This window comes from Miniopterus schreibersii, assembly GCF_964146895.1.
Source record: "Miniopterus schreibersii genome assembly, chromosome: 15".
Lineage (NCBI taxonomy): Eukaryota > Metazoa > Chordata > Mammalia > Chiroptera > Miniopteridae > Miniopterus > Miniopterus schreibersii.
In genome coordinates, this window is record NC_138115.1 from 39,683,510 (window position 1) to 39,703,369 (window position 19,860).

Sequence of the window (19,860 nt, forward strand, 5' to 3'; positions counted from 1 at the left end):
GATTTACTCTCTGAGCTGGAAGAGTGAAAATAAATAACTCCCTGGAAATGTTTCACTTAATTGAACAGTAAACAAATCCATCAGAATCAGTAGAAACAGATAGTTGTCTTTATGTTAAAAAACAAAATCCTTTCCACCTGATGGCTGTTAATATAGAAACTATTCCAAAAAAAATAACTTTGAGAATTTGGGAATGCTTTAAAATATTTCATCTAATTTTATTTTAAAATAAAAATGATGACACTATACCAATAATCCTAAATGGGGCTAGGGATGAAGAAGCCGGTTTGGTGGCAGGGAGGGCAGTTCAGATCTTAAGTCAAGTTGCCCAGAGGAAGACAACTTATTGAAAAAGTGCTCCCAAGACAGGTCAAGCAAGGGTGCTACCTAAGGCAAGAGCTCTCCAGAGGGTAGCTTCAGTCAGATTCCAAGGAACACTCCAGAGGGTACAGATTACGCCTCAGAGCTGTCTAAAGCTGAGGGAAGGGAGCCCAGCTTTCATGCTCCTAAAACCTCCAGTCACTGGTTACGGGCCACCAAGAGAGGTCATAACACCCAAGGCACTCCTGTCTGGGGAGTAAGGAGACTCCAGTAGCCTCGGGGCAGTCCTTCGAAAAAGAGATACAGGAACTGGCTGTCAGAAGCAAAAGAACACTGAGGCCAATACCCAGGACAAACAAACAGTCATAGGGATGGAAGCTCAGGGTGGAATGCCCATGTCATCCAGTGTGGTCGCCGACTCCAGTGCAGGAGCTGTGGGTGATGAGGGTCCAAGAATCTCTGCTGTGGCTGCACCGAGCCCGAGCCTCCTGCAGGAGCTCTCAACTGCTGAGTTGCATTTCCCTCCTCCTTTGCTTGACCTCTCCACACGCGAGCATGACCTTGAGGCCTAGCAGCTAGCTTGGCGTCTGGCCCCTCCCCTTCTCTATCTACCCCCTTGTCCCTAAGGGATCTCTTGCACTGCCATGGCTTTATAATTCCAAACGTACACGTTCAGCTCTAACCCATTCTGACCTCCTCGATGCGCTGTCATCACCTGGATGTCCAACAAGCATCCCGAATTTAATATACTCCAAACCAAACTCCGACCCCCACCCCCAGACCGCAGGGCCCCCATCTAGTCACCGGCACCACTCAGCTAGTCTAGACAGAGCTCTCGGTCCCTGCCCCTTCCCTGCCACATTCAGCCACCACCAAGACCAGTCAGTCAGCTTTCCCTCGTCTCCACTCCCACTGCCACGGCTCTGTAGTCCCTGCCACCATCTCTCCGGCCTGGCCGCTGTCACCACCTCCTCACTAGTCTCTCTGTTTCTGCTCTTGCTCCTCTATATCCGCAGGAGCCCATGGGATTAATTTAAATTTTGAATCAGATCTGCCACGGGCGGTTTACAGCCTCCCTGCGGCTGCTGCTGCACCGGCCTCTAACCACGGCTGCTTCCCCTCTGAGCCTGTCCTCTCCCTCTGGCCCGCTCCCCTGCAGCCACGCTGGCCTCCTCCCAGCCTCATTCCTGCCTGAAAGCCTTGGCACTTGCCACTCGCTGTGCTGTTCCCCTCTCACATTCTCCAGCAGGCTCCTTCATGTCATTCAGGCCTCAGCTCAGATGTCCCCTCCTCAGTGAGGGCTCCCCTGATAAATCTCTGCAACATATTCACTCCCACACACTCATTTTTACCACCTCCCCCCGTTTTATTTCCTTCTGGAGCTCATCAATGTCAGAAACCCTCCTGTCCATTCGTTGGTTTCCTTGCACTAGATCATAAGCCCCATGTGGACGGAGATTGTGTCTGTTTTATCCACAAATATATCCCCAGCACACAGAACAGCACTTAGAATAGTGCCTGGCAAGGTGTAAGCACAGTATAAAAAGTCAAAAAATGTTCGTGTCACAATCCATAAGGAGTGGCTTAGGTACTTTTTACCAAAGTTTGTGAATTATTTGCTTTTTAACAATTACTTAATTTTAGAATTAAGGCCCCCAAACTTGGTGCCCCTTCTCAGTGCCCCAGGGAAGCCTGTACTCCCCGCACAGCAAGCTTACGCATGGAATATTGCATTGCCTGATCACCCCATAAGACCAGGGATTGGACCTCCCTCATTCACCAGACACCTGAAAGGCAAACAGTAATACAGGGTGGGGCAAAGGAGGTCTACAGTTGTGAGCATGGGAAACACAGAGTTTATTCCTGTATTACTATTTATTAATTATTGTATTATTTTCTATACAAACAACTTTAAACCTCCTTTTCCCCCACCCTGTGTTTATTGAATAAAAAAATTAATGGATAAAAGAATATTTTTTAAAATTGTTACTCAACAATTACTCAAATCTCTCATAAACTTTCCTTATAAATAAAATCAATTGATAAGTATTTGTAATGGTATAATAATCTTGAACACGGGAATTATCTCACTTATTCAGTATTTAGGAGGGAAATTAGAGTTCTATATTAGGTAATATTCACAAACAGTGATTCTCAAACTATCTATGAATTTTTTTAAATTTCAAATCTATTAAGGACCAGTACTCTTGGTCCATATCCTGTTCAGCAAAATAAATCCACTGATCATGTGCTTGGATATTGCAACAATGTTAAATTGCTGTAAACATCTCTAAACACTCTCAGTTTATACTTACCCCCTCATGGACCAGCAACATACCAGTCTGAAGACCTGGCATGTCTAAATAGCCATGGCCTAGATAACTGAAGTTATCTAGCATTGTTAATAACAGCATTGTTGTCACAGCAACCCTAGATGGTTCTCTGAGAACCACTGCCCCAAGTACAGAGCCTGAGGGACTGAGTACTTGTCAACTCCAGGACAACCAGGAGAGGGCAAGAGTGAGCCTTCCAGGGGAGAGCAGTGGTCAAGTAGGGCTGAACCTGGGCTCCCACTTAAACCCAAGCAAGTCCGGCTTCTCTGGGGTTCCGTACACAGTTCCATTTGAGAAAGGGGTTCTTTGGCTAAAAATACAAATAGAAAACCACTTCTTTCCTAACACTGATTTTACAGATGAGATGAGGCCAAAGAGATGACAGAACTTGCTACACAAACACTTGTGCTCACATGGATTTTCCTTTGATTCTAAATGGAAAAGCTGAAATTTAGTACTTTTTCCCTGAAAAAATGGGAGTGGGCACAGAAGTGAAAGTTTATATGTGAAATCCAAATGCATGTCACTTTAAGAACAGAAACTTTTGGTATCTTTCCTTTGTACCATAGTCATGGGACCCAAATACTATCTCCCATGGGAGAGATAAGATCTTTCCATATACCACAGGACAGCCACATGGGTTTGCTCTTTACAGCCCTAGTCAAGCACAGAAATTATCACGGTTCTGACTCACTATGGAATTTTTAATCTTTTTTTTTTAATGATTTTAGAGAAAGAGAAAGGGAGAAAGAGAGAGAAATCTCCAGAGAGAAACATTAATCGGTGGCCTCCTGCACATCCCCTACTGGGGATCGAGCCGCAACCTGGGCATGTGCCCTGACCCAGAATCCAACCAGAACTTCTTAGTGCTCAGGGACGATGCTCGACCAACTGAGCCACACTGGCCAGGGCTTAATCTATTTGTTAAAAAGAAACCCTCAAAAATAATTCCTAACTTCTGTTGTCATATGAAATTTGGGTTAATGGTAAAAGAAGTCCCCAGAGACACACACCTCATTTGTTTGTGATCACTCGGTAATTGTAAGGTAAACACATATGACAAAGAAAGATATCCAAGCCATGGTAAAATGACCTAATTGACTGTAATTAATCTATAAACCCACTAACTAAATATTGTGATATTTGTGATATGGTTTTCAGATCTTCTCCTTGGAAATTTTTTTATCCCACAGTTGACTTGGCTGCTCCAAAGATCCGCAAATGGCCTCGTCTTTACTAAGCCATTTGACTCATTATAGGAATCGCTTCACACGCCAGCATACTTTTCTCTCCTCCTAATCACTTAGGTTGCACCTTTGTAAACATTCCTTTTCATTTACTACATTTGCTAATGGTTAAAAACAACACTTAGAAAGTAGTAACAGTAAGAGAGTTTGGTAGAACGAGAGGCAATTACCACTTTGGCTACCTCGGGTTTATTACCCTGAAAAAGAACATAAACTGCTAGGAACCTTCCACGGGAGAAGGCAGGACTTCCTTGGACCAAGACCAGGGAGCCCTTACTTCTGTCCATGAGTAGGGAGAACCTCCTCATCAGATGGCACGGTGCAGGCGCTACAGAAACTGAGAGAACTTTCAGCCCCACAAATGGCTGGCACTGCAAGATGAAACATCATTTCTCCAGTTCCTTTACTATGGATATATTTTTTCTTAAAATTCCTTTAATAGTGGTTCTTTGGGGGAAAAAGTGGTTAAAATAAGATATTACTCACATAAAGCAACCAGAAATAAGAAAAATGTGTCTAAATGCATTGGTTAAATGCTATTTTCTTAACCTTGATTGCTGTACCATGGTGATGCAAGATATTAACATTAGGGGAAGCTAAGTAAAGGTTATATGGGAACTCGCTGTACTATTTTTACAGCTTTCATGTGAGTCTAAAATTATTTCAAAATAAACACTTAAAAATGTGTTGGCCACTTGAGCAGTTTATTTAAGTAGAGTGCTCTGAGAATAGAGAAAGGGTTCTTTTTTAAAAATTATTTTACAAAGAATAATTGCACTTAATCTCACAGATATAGGTGCTTGGTCTTTTCAAATTAGTTGTGTTTTAGAAAACTATATATCCTGCACAGAAGGTGTCAAGTTAAATTGGACAAATTGCTGGCAAATGAAAGACACACACACACTTTCTTTTCTTTTTTTTAATCCTCACTTGAGGATATGTTTTCATTGATTTTTAGGGAGAGAGAAAGGGAAAGGGAGAGAGAGAGAAAGAGAAAGAAGCGTGGACGTGAGAGAGAAACATGGATCAGTTGCCTCCCAGACACACCCCAACCGAGGCACCCGGCTGGGGCCACACACACATTTTAAAAGTAAAGTGATCAAGCCCTGGCTGGTGTGGCTCAGTTGTTAGAGCGTCGGCCCACAGACCGAAGAGTCCTGGGTTCAATTCCCGGTTGCAGGCTTGATCCCCAGCCCTGGTTGGGACACTTGTGGAAGGAAACCAACGGACATCAATGATTCTTTCTCTCTCTCTCCCCACCTCTTCCCTCCCCTCCACTCTCTCTAAAACAATCAATACAAAAAATGTCCTCGGGTGAGGATTTAAAAAAAAAGTGATCAAGAAGTCAAGGAACTCCTGTAAGAAACATGACTTGTTCATGCCTATTAGAGCTCAAAAAGGGAGCCTGGTTCTCTAAGCTGTAGGCTTGATTTTATCTCTTACATTACATCGTTATTGCTCTTCAGTGGGCTATGTGTGGAGCTAGCAGAACAGAGACAGGTACTACAAGAAAGAACCTTGGAGCACATCTAGAGGCAGGGGTCTAGCACCTTCCACGCCCAGGAACAGAATATAATAGTGACAGGTGAAGAGTAGACGACAGACAGTGGCAGGGCTTCGGTCAAACCTGAGAAGGCATACCTTCCCTAAAGGGACTCAAAATCACATTAAAAATGAAGCTAAACAAATCAAAACACCTGCACAGGACATACAAAGCAGATCTACAGGTCATCAGTTGCAGATCATGATTCAATGCCCTTCATCTAAAACATGAAGAAACAGGCCCAAAGGGGTATAGTGTGCTTAGGAGTAGAAGGAAAACTAAGCCCAGTTCACCTTCAGGGTCTAAATCTTAATGGCAAACTCTGGAGTAGATGGGAAAGAGAGGATCTGTTGACTTTGGCCCTTAGCCGAGGGCAAAGAGTAGAATAAGAGTTGATGCTTGCACAGCTACACCTCCTGGGCCCTGGAGTGCTTAAAAACATCCATTCATTCACCTGCTTCGCTCATGTGAAACAGGTAGGTGTGCAGAGGAGTATCACCATCAGGGGGAAACAAAGACGCAGCTGCTACAGGGCCTCCCCGGGCAGGAGTGCGTCGCCAGCTAAGGGCAAGTACCATCATGGCTTTGCTCCTGAGTCAACAGACTTCCCACCTTCCTTGTGCAAATAGTTTACACTGTAAACAGTTTTCTATTTTGTATTTAAACAAGCACTTGGAGGTTAAAAGAATCGAAAATTCTAATAGTACAGTATTCTGATTGTCTCCCACTCATTCCTGCAAATATTTATTGACCATGGGCTATATGTTAGACATTCCTTTAAAAGTTTGTCTTCCTTTTCCTCTGGCTAATACTAACCCAAGTTGGTCTGAGAGTGCTGCTCCAAAATCAGCTATGTGGCAAACAATACCATTACAATTTTCTTATTTTCAAGCTTTATTCCCATTCAAAGTCATATCTTTTGTGATAAAGGGAAATACTGCAGATATGAATGTAATTTCTATGGATCCCCTCAGCTGCCACTGCATAACATTATTTGTGATATGTTTGAGTTCAAATCTGTATGGTTGCTAACCCAAGTCTACTCATGACAGAGTTTATCATGTGCCTGTGTTAGGACAAACTAACCTGAGACATATATATTAAGTAATATTAAAAAGGGAAAAAAGATCCAGATGCTATGAAGGAAGAATGTATATTAACTAGTCAATAAAAATAACTAAAGTAGCACACCAATTTCCCTTTTCTCGTTAGCCCCAAACATAGTGAAATTACATTCTATTCCCTATTTTTGTGTGAGAAAGCTCTTTAAGAAATAATTATTGATCCCCTTGTAATATGCAAGATATTGAAGATACTGCACTGAATAAGACATGGTCCCAAATGTTTTCCCCAAAAAGTTAAGCATTACAGTAATAAGTCATGATAATAAGTGAGTCATGAATTAGTAACAAGTGAGTATGGATTCAGCCCTAGACCTTCTAAGGGTGAAGGGAACACTGGGTAAACACACGATGTTCATAACAATTGGCTGCATGGCAAGAAACTAGAAGTACTTTCTGAGCCATAAAATTAAATTAAATTTCACCAAATAACATTTCATTTTAAGTACATTTTATTATTTACTCTGCTCTGACTATGCAGAAGACGCTACTGGGCACAGCAAAAAAACAAAGAAAAACTATCCACAATTCAATGTGTGTAGGAAATTCTAAATATGTAGTTAATACAAAAAATTGTCCTTTTAAAAAAAAGGACAATTTCTTATAGTTCAGCCTAAAACAGGGGATTAAATAAAAACACCAGAAATGTGAGAAAACAGAGAAAATTAATATTCAAAGGCGATTACAAATTGAGTGAATTCAGAGACAAGGAAGATCACTGTGGGCTGAAGAGCTTATAGGAAGGCTCATGGGGACTTGAGGAAGGTCCCTACGGATAGGTAGGGTGGGTGAAGACTACTCCAGGGGAGCAAACCAAGGGATGGGGGCAAGATCCTGAGAGCAGTTGGAGGAGGTGGTGAGTAGATGAGTTCAACTGAGCCGAGGAATCTGGTCAGAGGTGAATAACGGGTATGTGAGGGGTGACCTCCAAGACTACAGCCAATTTGTAGAACAAACTAGTCTCAAATGAAGCACAGCCCTTTGGTGTGAACCTCAGAAAAATGACACCATCCTCCTCCTCACCCCCTTGATCATTTGATCACTAAATCCTATTTTCTTACTCAAGACGGTTCCAGTCTGTTCAGTTCTCTCCATGCCCACTGCTGACACCTTAGTCTACATCATCACCTAACTACAGTCATCGCTTCTTTTTAAATATGTCTTTATCGGTTTCAGAGAGAGGAAGGGGGAGAGAGCGAGAGAGAGAGAGAGAGAGAGAAACATCAATGATGAGAGAGTCACTGATCAGCTGCCTCCAGCACGACCCCGACTGGGGACTGAGCCTGAAACCTGGGCATCGAACTGCGATCTCCTGGATCCCAGGTCGATGCTCAACCGCTGAGCCATGCCCGGCCGGGCTACAGTAATCACTTCTTAAATGGTCCCTCAACTTCCAATTTCTCCCTCCTCCCCAAAACAAAAAAACCCATTCTCCAAACACCAACAAAAGCATCCCTTTTATGGTAAAATTTGACCAATTAAGCTTTCATGAGCCTCCCATTTCTCTTAGGATAAAAACAAAAATTACCAAGGCCTGTGAGGTGTTTCATGCGATGATGGCCTCTGCCGCCCTAGCCAGCTCCACTCATACCGGGCCCCTGAATCCTTGTCCCAGGCCTGCTCCTCCTCAATACCCCGGGACTTTACTCCTGGACACAAGGGTCAGATTGGTACAGAAAGGCCTGGAAAGCTCATCCATCATGTCTCAACTCAAGGATCCATTCTTTAAGGAAATTTTTGCTGACCTCCTTGATGTAGTCACAGCCCCACCAGGCAATGCCTTGCAGCTCTTAATAAAAGGGCAGATTCAGGCAATAATTCGATAAATACGTCTGTCTCCTTAGTCTACTGTAAACTAGTCGGGGATGGAAATGACAGTCAGCTTGCTCATCTCCAGCATCCAGCACAGCATTGCTAGTTTATAACAAAAAAAGTATTCAATAAATGATTGCTGAATGAATGAATGAATGAATGAATGAATGAATGAGTAACCAAACACCTCCCGTAAAACATGACTTGGAAGCTCCAAGTATAACTGGAGTCTCATTGTTTAGCTATGGAGAATAAAGATAATGAAAAAACTATCATTAAATAAGTTTGCCCCAGCTGACCAGTATCCAGTCATTACAGGATGCTGGTTTGACGAAAATCTCTTTAGAAACACAAGGAAGGCACAAAGTAAACACGTTACCGATGTTAAATATGGGCCAGCTTCAGTACTCATGAACAGGACAATAAAGTCTCCTAAAGAAAACTTTGTACTCATATTTACATCAAGTGCAACATACACGTGCACCTCATATGAATTCCGTGGTCTCCACGGAGGAGAGGTTAAAGGCCTGGGGATGCGAATGCCTCCAGTGGCACTGACGGCATGTAGCCAAAGGCAGCGAGGGTGGTTGTGGGGACCTGGCTTCCACTTGCCCACTGAGTGACCTCGGAAAGTCCCCGGACTTCTCCGATTACTAGTTTCTTCATTTGCCAAAAATAGAAATAACAACATCTCCATTATAAGGCGGTGGTTAGAACTACAGAAAGTGGAGCTCCTTTAACACTGTTGATAGCTATAGAAATATGAGTTATTGTTATGATAGCTGTTGCAAATATTATCATTGGTAATATTATTCAATGTAAAGAGCTTATCATGCTTACTTTAAATCATTTGTCTATATTCACTGACTTAGATCCACTGATGACAAATACTAGACATAAAATCGAAAAAAAGTTTTATTTCCAATGTCACAGTCTTCATTTTTTTAAACCTAATGTTATTTAGTGTTTCCTTTTATAAGCACTTTGGTGTATTCATTTAATCCTCAAAACAATTCTATGAGGTGGACGATGTTGTATTTCCCACTTAACAGATGAAAAAACTGAGGCACTGAAAAGTTTAGTAACTTGGCCAAAAACTCCTATCTCGTAATAACAATAAGAACAAATGTTTACATGGTGCTTACCCTGTGCCAGAGCCATTTAAGTGCTTTTCACACACTAATAAAATTTTCCTAATAGATCTAGAAGGCACCTACCATTACCGTCCCAACTTTAAAGAGGTAACTGAGGCCCACTGAGGTTAATCAATTTGTCAAGTCACACAGCTGGTAAGTGGCAAAGCAGAGATTTAAAGCCAGGCAGAGCCTCCACTGCTAATCTAATGCTACATACAGTAACTCTCGTTTATTGGTGGCATTTATCCAGCTCTCTGTTCACCTAGGTGAATTTTCTAGATAAATGTTTGCCACTTTAATAATAAAATATCACTTCATACAGTTTTCTCAAATTAATTAACAATTCGCTACCTTTTATGTGAAATACATTAAATACGATTACTTTTTCCTGATGGCCTAGGGTTAGTGTTATAGCTACTGTGCTTCATCCACTCTGCCTCTAGTTTTAGGAAGGGATTTTTTTCAGTCTCATTTCTAGATATGAACCATTTATTGTCATTTTTGTCACTTTGAATCTGCTGAGGGCTGTGAAGCTAGAGTCATCGATTACAAGGACTCCTAATGAAAGGTTTAAGAATCACTGAGTTGATGCCAACTCTATGGACTTGCATGTCGGACCTTCATTATGACAACTGCAGATTTCAGCTGAGATGAGGGTAAATTTGACCTCTAGATCAGTATGAGTAATACCAAGTGAGAAATCATCTATTTTATACAGTGCTCATTTTCATGTGTTTTTAGTTGTGTGTTTTCTTAATACTCACCCAAGGACATCCTTAGAGAGAGGAGCGGGGGTGGGGGAGAGAGAGAGAGAGAGAGAAACATCAATCGGTTGCCTTCCATGCATGTCCCAACCGGGGATGGAACCCAAACCCAGGCATGTGCCCTGACCAGGAATCCAACTGGCAACTTTTTGGTGCACAGGCCGACACTTAAACCAACTGAGCCACTCCAGCCAGGGTCTTGTGTTTTTAGCCATCAAACATGTCAGGCGTGTACATGAGTATGTTTAAAGTTCACTTTCCTAAGGAAGACCAAGTCTTTCAAAAATGTAAGACTCGTTTCCAAATCCAAACCACATTCCTTGTCCTCATACTAACACTTTCTATCCCCGCCCCTCCTGCTTTACTGTTTATCTGTTTACTTGTCTCTTGCAAACTGTGATGTACTCTCTCTGCTTTCCATTTTAAGCTTATGCCATATAATAACAGCTATCATCCTAATGACTATGGCATGAAATATAGACTATGAATTGGAATAGTTTCCAACTACTAAGGGTCGCAAAGTCTGAGTAAAAGCTGTAAATTCAACATTCAGCTCTTACAAGCAGAAGCTTCACTGGCCAGAAGTTATTTCTGCCTTTTCTGGAACTAATAAGGATGCCATGAAAAACAATCGTTTCTCATTTTAGAGATCCATTCAACTTAACGAGGATTTCTTGAACCCCTGCTAAGTGCATGGCACTGTGATAGATACAAGTGGTGAGGAAAACAAACAGGGCCTCTGCCCTCGGAGGAAGCAGAAAAGTAATCAGGCAGCACACAGAGAATGACCGGGGAGTGAGGGCAGGGCTGGGGGTGATGCAAAAAGTGGGGTCCACTGCAGGCACAGTGAGCGACAGGTGAGATTAGGATACACGGGGAGAGAATGTGGCCTGTTCTGGGAACAGTATGAACTGCCTATGGAAGGAGTCTGGATCTGAATTACTGCAGGAAGTGAAATGCCCTTAGATGTTTCTTGGAAAGATCAGTCTAACAATCGTGGGGAAAATCCAATCAGGGAGGTTGGATGGGTGCTGAATTTTAACCAGGGGACTGGTTGGAAACTGCAATATAGTGAGAATGGAGATGGTGCTTGGGAATTGACCTGACAGCTATTAAGAAGGCCTTGGCAATGGATGGGGACGCAGGAGAGGAGGCAGCGTCAAAGATGCTCCCAGAATGTGGATCTGGCAAGTGAATGGGGGTGCTCCAGACAGGAAATCCAGGGGCAGCCGTCTGGGGGAGTGGGGCGAGATGGCGTGTAGGGTGGCCCGTGTGTGCACTTCACTGGCAGTTGGACTGGGGGGTCCGGCGCTCAGGGAAGCTGCCGGGCTGGAGGTGGGAGCCTCCCAGCCGCCCGCCGACACGCGGCGCCGGGGACCGCGGACCGGGGACCGGGGACCGGGGACCGGGGACCGGGGACCGAGGCGGACAGGCTCGCCCGCGAGGCGCAGGGCAGCAGGGGACCGGTCGCGGCAGCATCCTATCGGCGACGCGCAGAAGCACGCGCCTTCAGGGCTTTAGGACTGTCCCCGGAGACGTGGGAAGAGACTGGAAGAGACACACTCGGGCTCCACGTAACCAGAATAACTACTTCATCGACAAACACCGTTGGTGGCACGTCCCCACCGCCCGTCCGCCCGTCCCCGACCCACCTGCTGCGGGAGCGGCTCACAGGGACTCGCCTTCCCGCAACGGCCCGCGGGGCCGGCCCCTCGCTCCCGCCGAGGGAGGCTGACTCCGAGGCCTCGCGGATGCTCCGCAAGGACCTGCCCGCGCCTCCCCGGGGACCCTGCTCAAACCGCGCGGGCCCGCCCGACTCACCGCGCCGGAGGGGGCGTCCCTCCTTCAGGCCCAGCTCCAAAGCATCCTCCCCACCGTCTCGGCGGCTGTCGCCCGCTGCTCGGGACCGGAGGGCCGGCGCGCCCTGCCCCCAGCCCCCGCCGGGCCCTTGAACTTCGGGGCCGCTCCCGGCCGCGCCGTCGGTTTCCCAATCAAATCCTCCTCTGGGCCACCAACGGCGCCGGCCGAGCCAATGCCAACAGGCTTTCCTCTGCCACAGCCAATCAGGGACGGCCGTGCTGTCGCGTGCCCAGCGCCGTAGCCACGGGTGACGCTGCGTCGGCGTTGCCGTAGCAACCGCAGAACGCGCAGGTGGAGCCCGGAGGTGGGGCTGAGCGCTGGCGCTGCAGCCACTCGCCGATCTACAGCCCGGGTGCGGGTTTCTGAGGGATCTACAGCCCGGGTGCGGGTTTCTGAGCGATCTACAGCCCGGGTGCGGGTTTCCGAGCGATCTACAGCCTGGGTGCGGGTTTCTGAGCGATCTACAGCCCGGGTGCGGGTTTCCGAGCGATCTACAGCCTGGGTGCGGGTTTCTGAGCGATCTACAGCCTGGGTGCGGGTTTGTGAGCGGTGCGCGTTCTTCTGGACTTGGTGTCCCCAGCCTTTAGCGTTTGAAATGAAATGGGTGTGAAAGCACAGCTTCGTCTATAGGGTGTCGAGTTTCGAGAATTGCTGCGGACAATTCTCTTCTAAAGCGAGGATTTAGCCTGAAAAGGACCAGTGCTACATGCTAACTAGCTTTTAGGGGAGCATGAAAGCAGCTACTCCGAGCTAGGAGAACACGGTGTTGGGAAAAAGTGACCTGAGATTCGAGATACCTGCAACGAACGGACACACCTATTACTAGTTCGTTTGGTGGCTTCAGGGAAGTCTCCTCGCCTTTTGTGAAATTCTGAAGGTTATTTTTCAACATTTTTAACTGCATTAGAAAAAGCTTTAAAAAGATAACTTCACATTATGTAGCTTTAGAAAAATAAAATACATTGAGCGCTCATTGTGTGCCAAGCACTATTCCAAACGCTCTCATCTCCTTTACTCACATCAGCATCTGGTAGTCGTGCCTGTCATGCCAGTTTAGAGTTGCTCAATGAAGACGCAGGAAATGTCCTAAGCTGCCCACCTTGGCAGAGCTAGTCAGTGATGGAGGCAGGGTAGACCCTACACTTTGAATCCACCGCGCAGCCTTCACCAACAGATGTCCCATCAACTTCAAGTACAGGGCCTGCTCTAGTCCCTCTTAATATCACCTAAAATGCCCCCCAGTGTGTCAGTGTGGAGATTATATCCCCCAAAACTTGATTTAAAATGAATACAGTGAACCCTCCCCTGATGTTTCTCTGCTTTGAATAAAAATGAAAGAAGTAGGCTCAGTGGAATAACAACATGTGGGTTTTGTGAAAAAATACATATTTTTTAACTAAAATAGTACGGTAATACTTTGGAAATATAGAAAGGTGAGGCAAAAGCCAAAGTCAGGCAAATGCAGCAGAACTAATTACAATTCAACTTTAGAATCATAAAACCAGTGGGATTAATGTCACCAATCAAAAAACAAAAGTTGACAAGACCAGGCAGCCTGATGCTGAGTAGAAACAGGATTCTCTGCACACATGTAAAATACTAAGCAGTGAGGCAAAGTGACTCCGCCGAGGTTTCTCTTCACTAGAACACTGAATGTGCTTCCCACCTTCCTCCTCCTCAACAAAATATTAAACCAACGTCTGGCCTTCCCTGGGTGTAACTGGGAGCTGTAGAGGTCAAGAGGCACGAAGACACCGGCTCCTCTCCACCTGGGGAGGGTGTGTGCTCTGTACAGTGGCCTCAGCGGGTCCTGCTTGTGGCTTACGTGGTAGGGCGCAAACCTGTAAGATTTAACACCCCCTTTTACTGTTTTCTAATACCCGTTACACTACCCTGAATGAATTCACAGATAATGTAAATTACATAATTCAAAAGTAAACCTGTATAATTATAACATAAAGTACAAATAAAAGGAACTTAAATAGGTATTAAAATAGGTATTCAGGATCAACCTAACAAGACAACAAAAACGCTTCCCAAAACTTCTAAAATACCCCCAAAATACTGGTCTAGGACAGAAAAAAGGGGGAAGGGTATTTAAACACATATTTTTCAGCACAGTAATGAGAATGATCTTGTAGAGACCAACAAGAGGAGGCTGAGTACAATTTGAAGGAAAAGCAGAGCTTCAATTGAGCTTTGAATAAAAAGCAGAGAAACAGGATGTTTTCAAAACGGGAATGTTTTCATTTAAAGCAGGGGTGGGGGACCTTTTTTCTGCCAAGGGTCATTTGGTATTTGTATCACTCACGGGCGACACAAGATTATCAACTTAAAAATTAGCAATGAAAAAAGCTCCTAGATTGACTGAAATTTGAGCCCTGCCTGCAGTTGCCTTAGCAGGGCCAGACCTAATGATTTCGCAGGCCATCTATGGCCCACAGGCTGGACATTTCCCACCCCTGGAAAGCAGAGAGGTAGCAATGTAAAAATCAACCACAGAAAGAACTGATACTCAAGAGCTCAGATACGCCTTAATGAGCAAGACCCAACAAAATGAATATGAAGCTTACCTCCTTTCCTCTCCCCTCCTCCTTAAAAAACTCACAGTCTGTAGATGGAACTATTAAAAATATTTTTTTCCTAAAATAAATGTAATGTAAGTAAAACTTTCAAATGAAATTTCCAAAACCATAAGGCCCTTTCCCCATCTCACTCCCAAAGGTTACTGAATTCATGGTGGGATATCAGCTTTCAGTGCAGAAAAGAGGAGGAAGGTGTTACATACGTGCCAAATGGGAAACAAACCAAGACCTGTCATTTGCTGTTATTTTTTTAAATTTCATAATAAAATTAGACATTAAAAACAAATCAAGAGAACAAGCTTTGTTTGTGAGAGTTCATATTAACATGGTCATTACGTCATATAATATGATGTGTGTTCGTTAGAAATCACATTGCAAATTCTATCCTAAATAGATGTGTCTTAAAATAGAGAAAATAATAGATCAGCCTATCTTAAAGGGCTTTAATTTCTTAATTATCAAAAAGTCACTGTGAATACACACTACCCTGTTTCATCTTCCTTTATCACCATTTTCTCTTTTCTCTTTCTTACTGAAGCGTGTGAATATTCGGAGGCAGGAAACAGAAATCACTTATATTCCCTCATCCCCTATCCCTCCTCATGAGAGAGGTATGCAGCTCTTCTAACAATCAAAGTACAAAGTAAAGATTATCCAACAACTAATTCAGTAGACTTTTATTGCTCTTTCAACTTCAATAACATCTCCAAAAAATAGTTTTCTTCTAACAATTATAAAACAAATTTAAAAGGCAGGATCATTCACATTATAGACTTGGTAGAGACTTGTACTTCATACAAATGAAAAATATCAGTTCTACATTTTAAATGTTTAATTTACTTTGGATTTTATTACAAAAGAAAATATTATCAATGTAATTATAAAAGTCATAAAAATTAGAGCTGTACTGTGAAATTATACCAAGCTATCAAATATTACATAAATGAACAATAAAATTCGATTTCTACTTACTTAAACATAGTAAACATTGGAAGTTAACCCCCTCTACAGAACAAAAAAACAAAAACTTTTAATATTAAAGCAACAAAAGAAAAGCCAACACACACACACACACACAAAAAAAAAATCAACCAATGCACAAAAATCTGATTTAAAAAACTGGGTTTTAACAATAACTCTAAGTCAACTGTAAAATCATTATGTGCTGATAAATTAAATTTTTTAAATGATCTTTAAATGATTCCACTTCCAAATATATGTTTTCCTATTACTGATATTTATATTACCTTTGGAAAAGTTAAAAAAGAACCAACTTTACATTAAATTGCCAAATTTTCCATTCTGAATACTATTTTAAATTTTGAATGTCCTTAAAGTCTTTAAGTTTACTTTCTAAAAAATAAATAACTGTCAGACTAAACCAAAAGACATTTCACATATTTGTACTGCATACGGTAACAATGATGTGATCTACATAAATAAATTTAAAACATTAAATTAAACATTTCTGAATTACAATGTTGCATCAATTCAATGGTTTACACCTCTGAAATCTGAGCACTTTAAAACAGGATTCACATGTAAAACTCTTGAGCACATTTAAAGAACTGATGTACATGATATAATCCTGCAAAGCAAGCAAGCTCTGGTGTCATACCTCAGTTTCAGAAACCATTTTTCTTTTTACAGAATTTTGAACCTGTCTTTGTAAAAGGAAAAAGTTAGAAAGCTATTATATACATACAATAAAATTTAAGTATGTGGAAAAAAAAGAAATGTTTTTGGATGAAAAACACAGAAGTTAATCTTGAGTGGTAAAGAAATCTCCTTTATAAATACACGCAATAGCACATAAAAAAACAATTGTCCTGCATGTTTTACAGAAGACTTGGCAAATAGGAACATTGACACGCCAACAGCTTTTTTAAACAACTTAAGAGATTTCAGATTTAATAAATCATTTACACACTCACACACACACACTCACACACACCCATTAGAAAGACTGTGTGCTTCACTCGCCATATCTAATATTATTAGAGAATATACAGAATCACCCTTTTATCTGAAGGAAGTTAGTTCGCTGTTTTCTCAAAAGCTGCTATTTTAGAGTGAAGTAGCATTCAAAAAAGTAAATTTCAGATGGTCAACATCAGGATCATTATAGTCTTTGTAAGCAGTCCTCTATAAATAAATAAAATAGGGTGAAGAATATCCTGAGGTGGCTCCGGGGCCAGGGTACTCAGTAGCACTAAGCTCCATCCTGGAAACCAAGGCATCTAAGAAAGTGCAGGGCTGTGTATAGGAACTTACTTCGTAAATGGAATACGTACAGGTTTAATTATTTTGCACCTTGAGGTAAATCAGTACATAGCAATTACTACTGCTCATTTCCACCTATTTAAGGCAACATTTAAGAATCAATATATGTAGTAAATTATATTTTTCACTGTCTTGCAATGAATGCTATCCATGATTGTAATTTGTCAAAAATAGTGGATTATTATAACCATGTAAAACAAGCAGTTAATTACCTAAACATGAGTTACCTTTGCTCTTCAATGGAGTAGTCATAGCAAATCATTTTGTAAGTCAAGTAGTCAAAGGAAAGCAGGAACCATTAACAAATTTGAAACATACTTAAAACATTTTGAGTGCAAAGCATTTTGCAAGTCATGGTTTTTCTGGCACTGGACAATCACTATACATAATTAAATAAAATCACAGAAACACTATGATCCCAGGTAGTTTCAGTTTAAATTTTAAAATCACTTCCTATAAAATAAGCACATTTGTTAACCCTATGATGTCCAGACATAAGGAAATTATGTGAGGAAGTCCTCCTGTTCAGGTACATCAGGGGAGTTTACAACATACAGCAGCAAACACTGGGGTCTTTGGAAATTATTATGCTGCTATGAACAAAAAGGAATCACTTCAATGGAAGCGCAAAAACAATAACAAGCACCGTGGGTTATAAATACTCTATTATCAATTGCCAATAGAGTCTAACTCTCTTTTAGGCAGTACCAAATGATGCCAGCTATATTTTCTACTTAAAAGTGACTACATGTGCAACCTCCCATCTGAGGCACAAATTGAATCAGTTATTTTAACAAGAGTCTGATAATACGGTCTCAGATGGGTAAATTACAATAGTTGTTAAGTATTTTTAGAATGGATTTAAAACATTCGGAATTGCTAAAATATCAGCTTTTGGCATTTCTCATGATCCTCTACAAGACCATTTTTCATATTTTTGTATTTTAATTACATGTAATTAAAGGGGGCATTTGCAATTTCACCAATATTTGCATCCTAATATCCATGTCATTATTTTCAATATTTCTGTGGCTTCTCAATACTCATTTAGTTTCCATTAAACTATCCTCTTGCCAAATTAGTTTCACAACCCCATTCATCCAGTCCTACAGGCTTAACAAGAACATTTATTTATTTCATGCGGAGCTAAGAGTATATAAAAGATGACTAAAAAGATCTGCTAGAAGTTAAAGACAGCTCAGAAACGCAAATACTAAATAACAAATACTAACGGCAAAACAGAAAGAATGCCATCAATCTAAGCTGTACATAAAATGTCTAAATTCCTTTTAAAATACAAATCTGGCAGTGCTTTATATAAAGATGTAAAATCTGTCAACTGCTTTCAGATAATAAACTGGAAATGCAAATGAGCACCAACTATTTACATTAACAATTTACTCTATATTTGTTACCTTTTCAAATGTTTGTATAATATTTAAGCATCATATCAATTAAAATAAATAAAATATTTAAAAGTGAAATCACAGATAGCAATCTATTAAATATTATCTATACAACAGAAAGAACAACGTAAACAGAAAAGGAAAGGTAATTCTGACTAGAATAAAGTAATACTGATCATAAACCCATGTAAGAGAATTCTGACTCCTGATTATTTCATCGTACTACTTATAATAGAAAAGTAATCAAAACCTGGAACCTGATGAAAACTAAGCCACACTTAAGTAAAACACAGCAAAGGCAGAGAACAGAGTGAGCATTCGGGGCTCTAATAAAGTATTAGAATTCAGAAAAAAATTTCTACAAAGGCAACAAAATTTAACTATTGTAACTGGCATTTTCTAGCGTCTAAAACTCATCAAACTGTGACTGGGATGGGGGTTAAATTATATTATCAACTGCGATTTTACTTGTCTATCTGAATGGAAACCTAGATGTGGAGGTTTTAAGATTTAAAATAAAATTTCAGAACAAAAAAGTCTCAACTATAGTTATTTCCTAGGAAGTTTCCATTGTCCTACCTCCAGAGCTAAAACACGCCACGGCTGTGGAACACGGCGGACAGCTACACCAAGGGCACACGCAGAGAAGCCAGGGCACGTTACACCTGCCCCGCAGCCGGGGCATGACACCGCCCTCCCTCCTTCCTCCTCCCTCCTCCCACAAAGCACAACCGAAGCGAGAGCCCGCGTAGCTCAGGTTAAAACTATGACTGCATGGACAAAGCCCATTTCCCTGAAGGCTGTCATGAACTGTCACTGATACACAGATTTAAATAAATGCACACTGAATGCATTTCCCCCACATCTTTCCATTGCAGAACAGAAAATTTTTTTTCAACAGAATAAATACTTGAATAGCAAGAACCATATACCTCACTTCTCAAAGACCATTTCATTATATACACAGTCTCCATGGCGCTCCTAACAAACTTCAGGCTCCACCCTAAAAAGCCCAGTGGTCACGCACAAACAGCATGACATACGATGTTGTTATATAGTGACATGAAATACACACACACACACACACACACACACACACACACACACACATATGTGTATCTGTGTATGCAGTTCCTCTTGGTTCGATCCTACAAGGAAGTCTCAGCATCCGTGTATTTCTTTGTTGATTCGTCTTCAATATTTACTTTCACACTCACAGGCTTTTCAGGGCTGTTTAAAACAAAGAGTGAGAATCAGTGATTCTGAAGTAGACAGATAGTACATTCCACGCATGGCCAACAATAAGTACTCATAACAGGCCTTTCAGATGACTACTGATAACATAAATATGTCTTGCTATTATTATTTTACTGCTTTTTCTTTTCTTATCAGTGAACTTAACTGGAAAGGCAAATATTAAAATTCTTAGTTTAATAGATAATTTTCCCA

The 19,860-nt window shown here is 41.8% G+C and overlaps 2 protein-coding genes across 7 annotated transcripts in view; both read right to left on the reverse strand.

Annotated features, from left to right (window-relative positions):
* NEK10 (NIMA related kinase 10) overlaps positions 1-12,311 on the reverse strand; it is a 131,251-nt gene extending 118,940 nt beyond the window's left edge. For 2 of the 3 annotated variants that reach the window (XM_081159257.1, XM_081159255.1), the window contains exon 1: positions 12,090-12,287. The gene's annotated coding sequence lies outside the window, so the exon portion shown is untranslated. Of the gene's footprint in view, positions 1-12,089 lie in introns of all 3 variants that reach the window. The other variant, XM_081159256.1, reaches the window with a different exon arrangement.
* A 5,812-nt stretch (positions 12,312-18,123) lies between these two features.
* The window catches only part of SLC4A7 (solute carrier family 4 member 7), an 82,263-nt gene continuing 80,526 nt past the window's right edge, over positions 18,124-19,860 (reverse strand). For all 4 annotated transcript variants that reach the window (XM_081159554.1, XM_081159552.1, XM_081159553.1 and 1 more), the window contains one exon: positions 18,124-19,641. In XM_081159554.1, the coding sequence (XP_081015680.1) occupies positions 19,560-19,641 (82 nt within the window). In that variant the 3' untranslated portion in view covers positions 18,124-19,559. The remainder of the gene's footprint in view (positions 19,642-19,860) is intronic.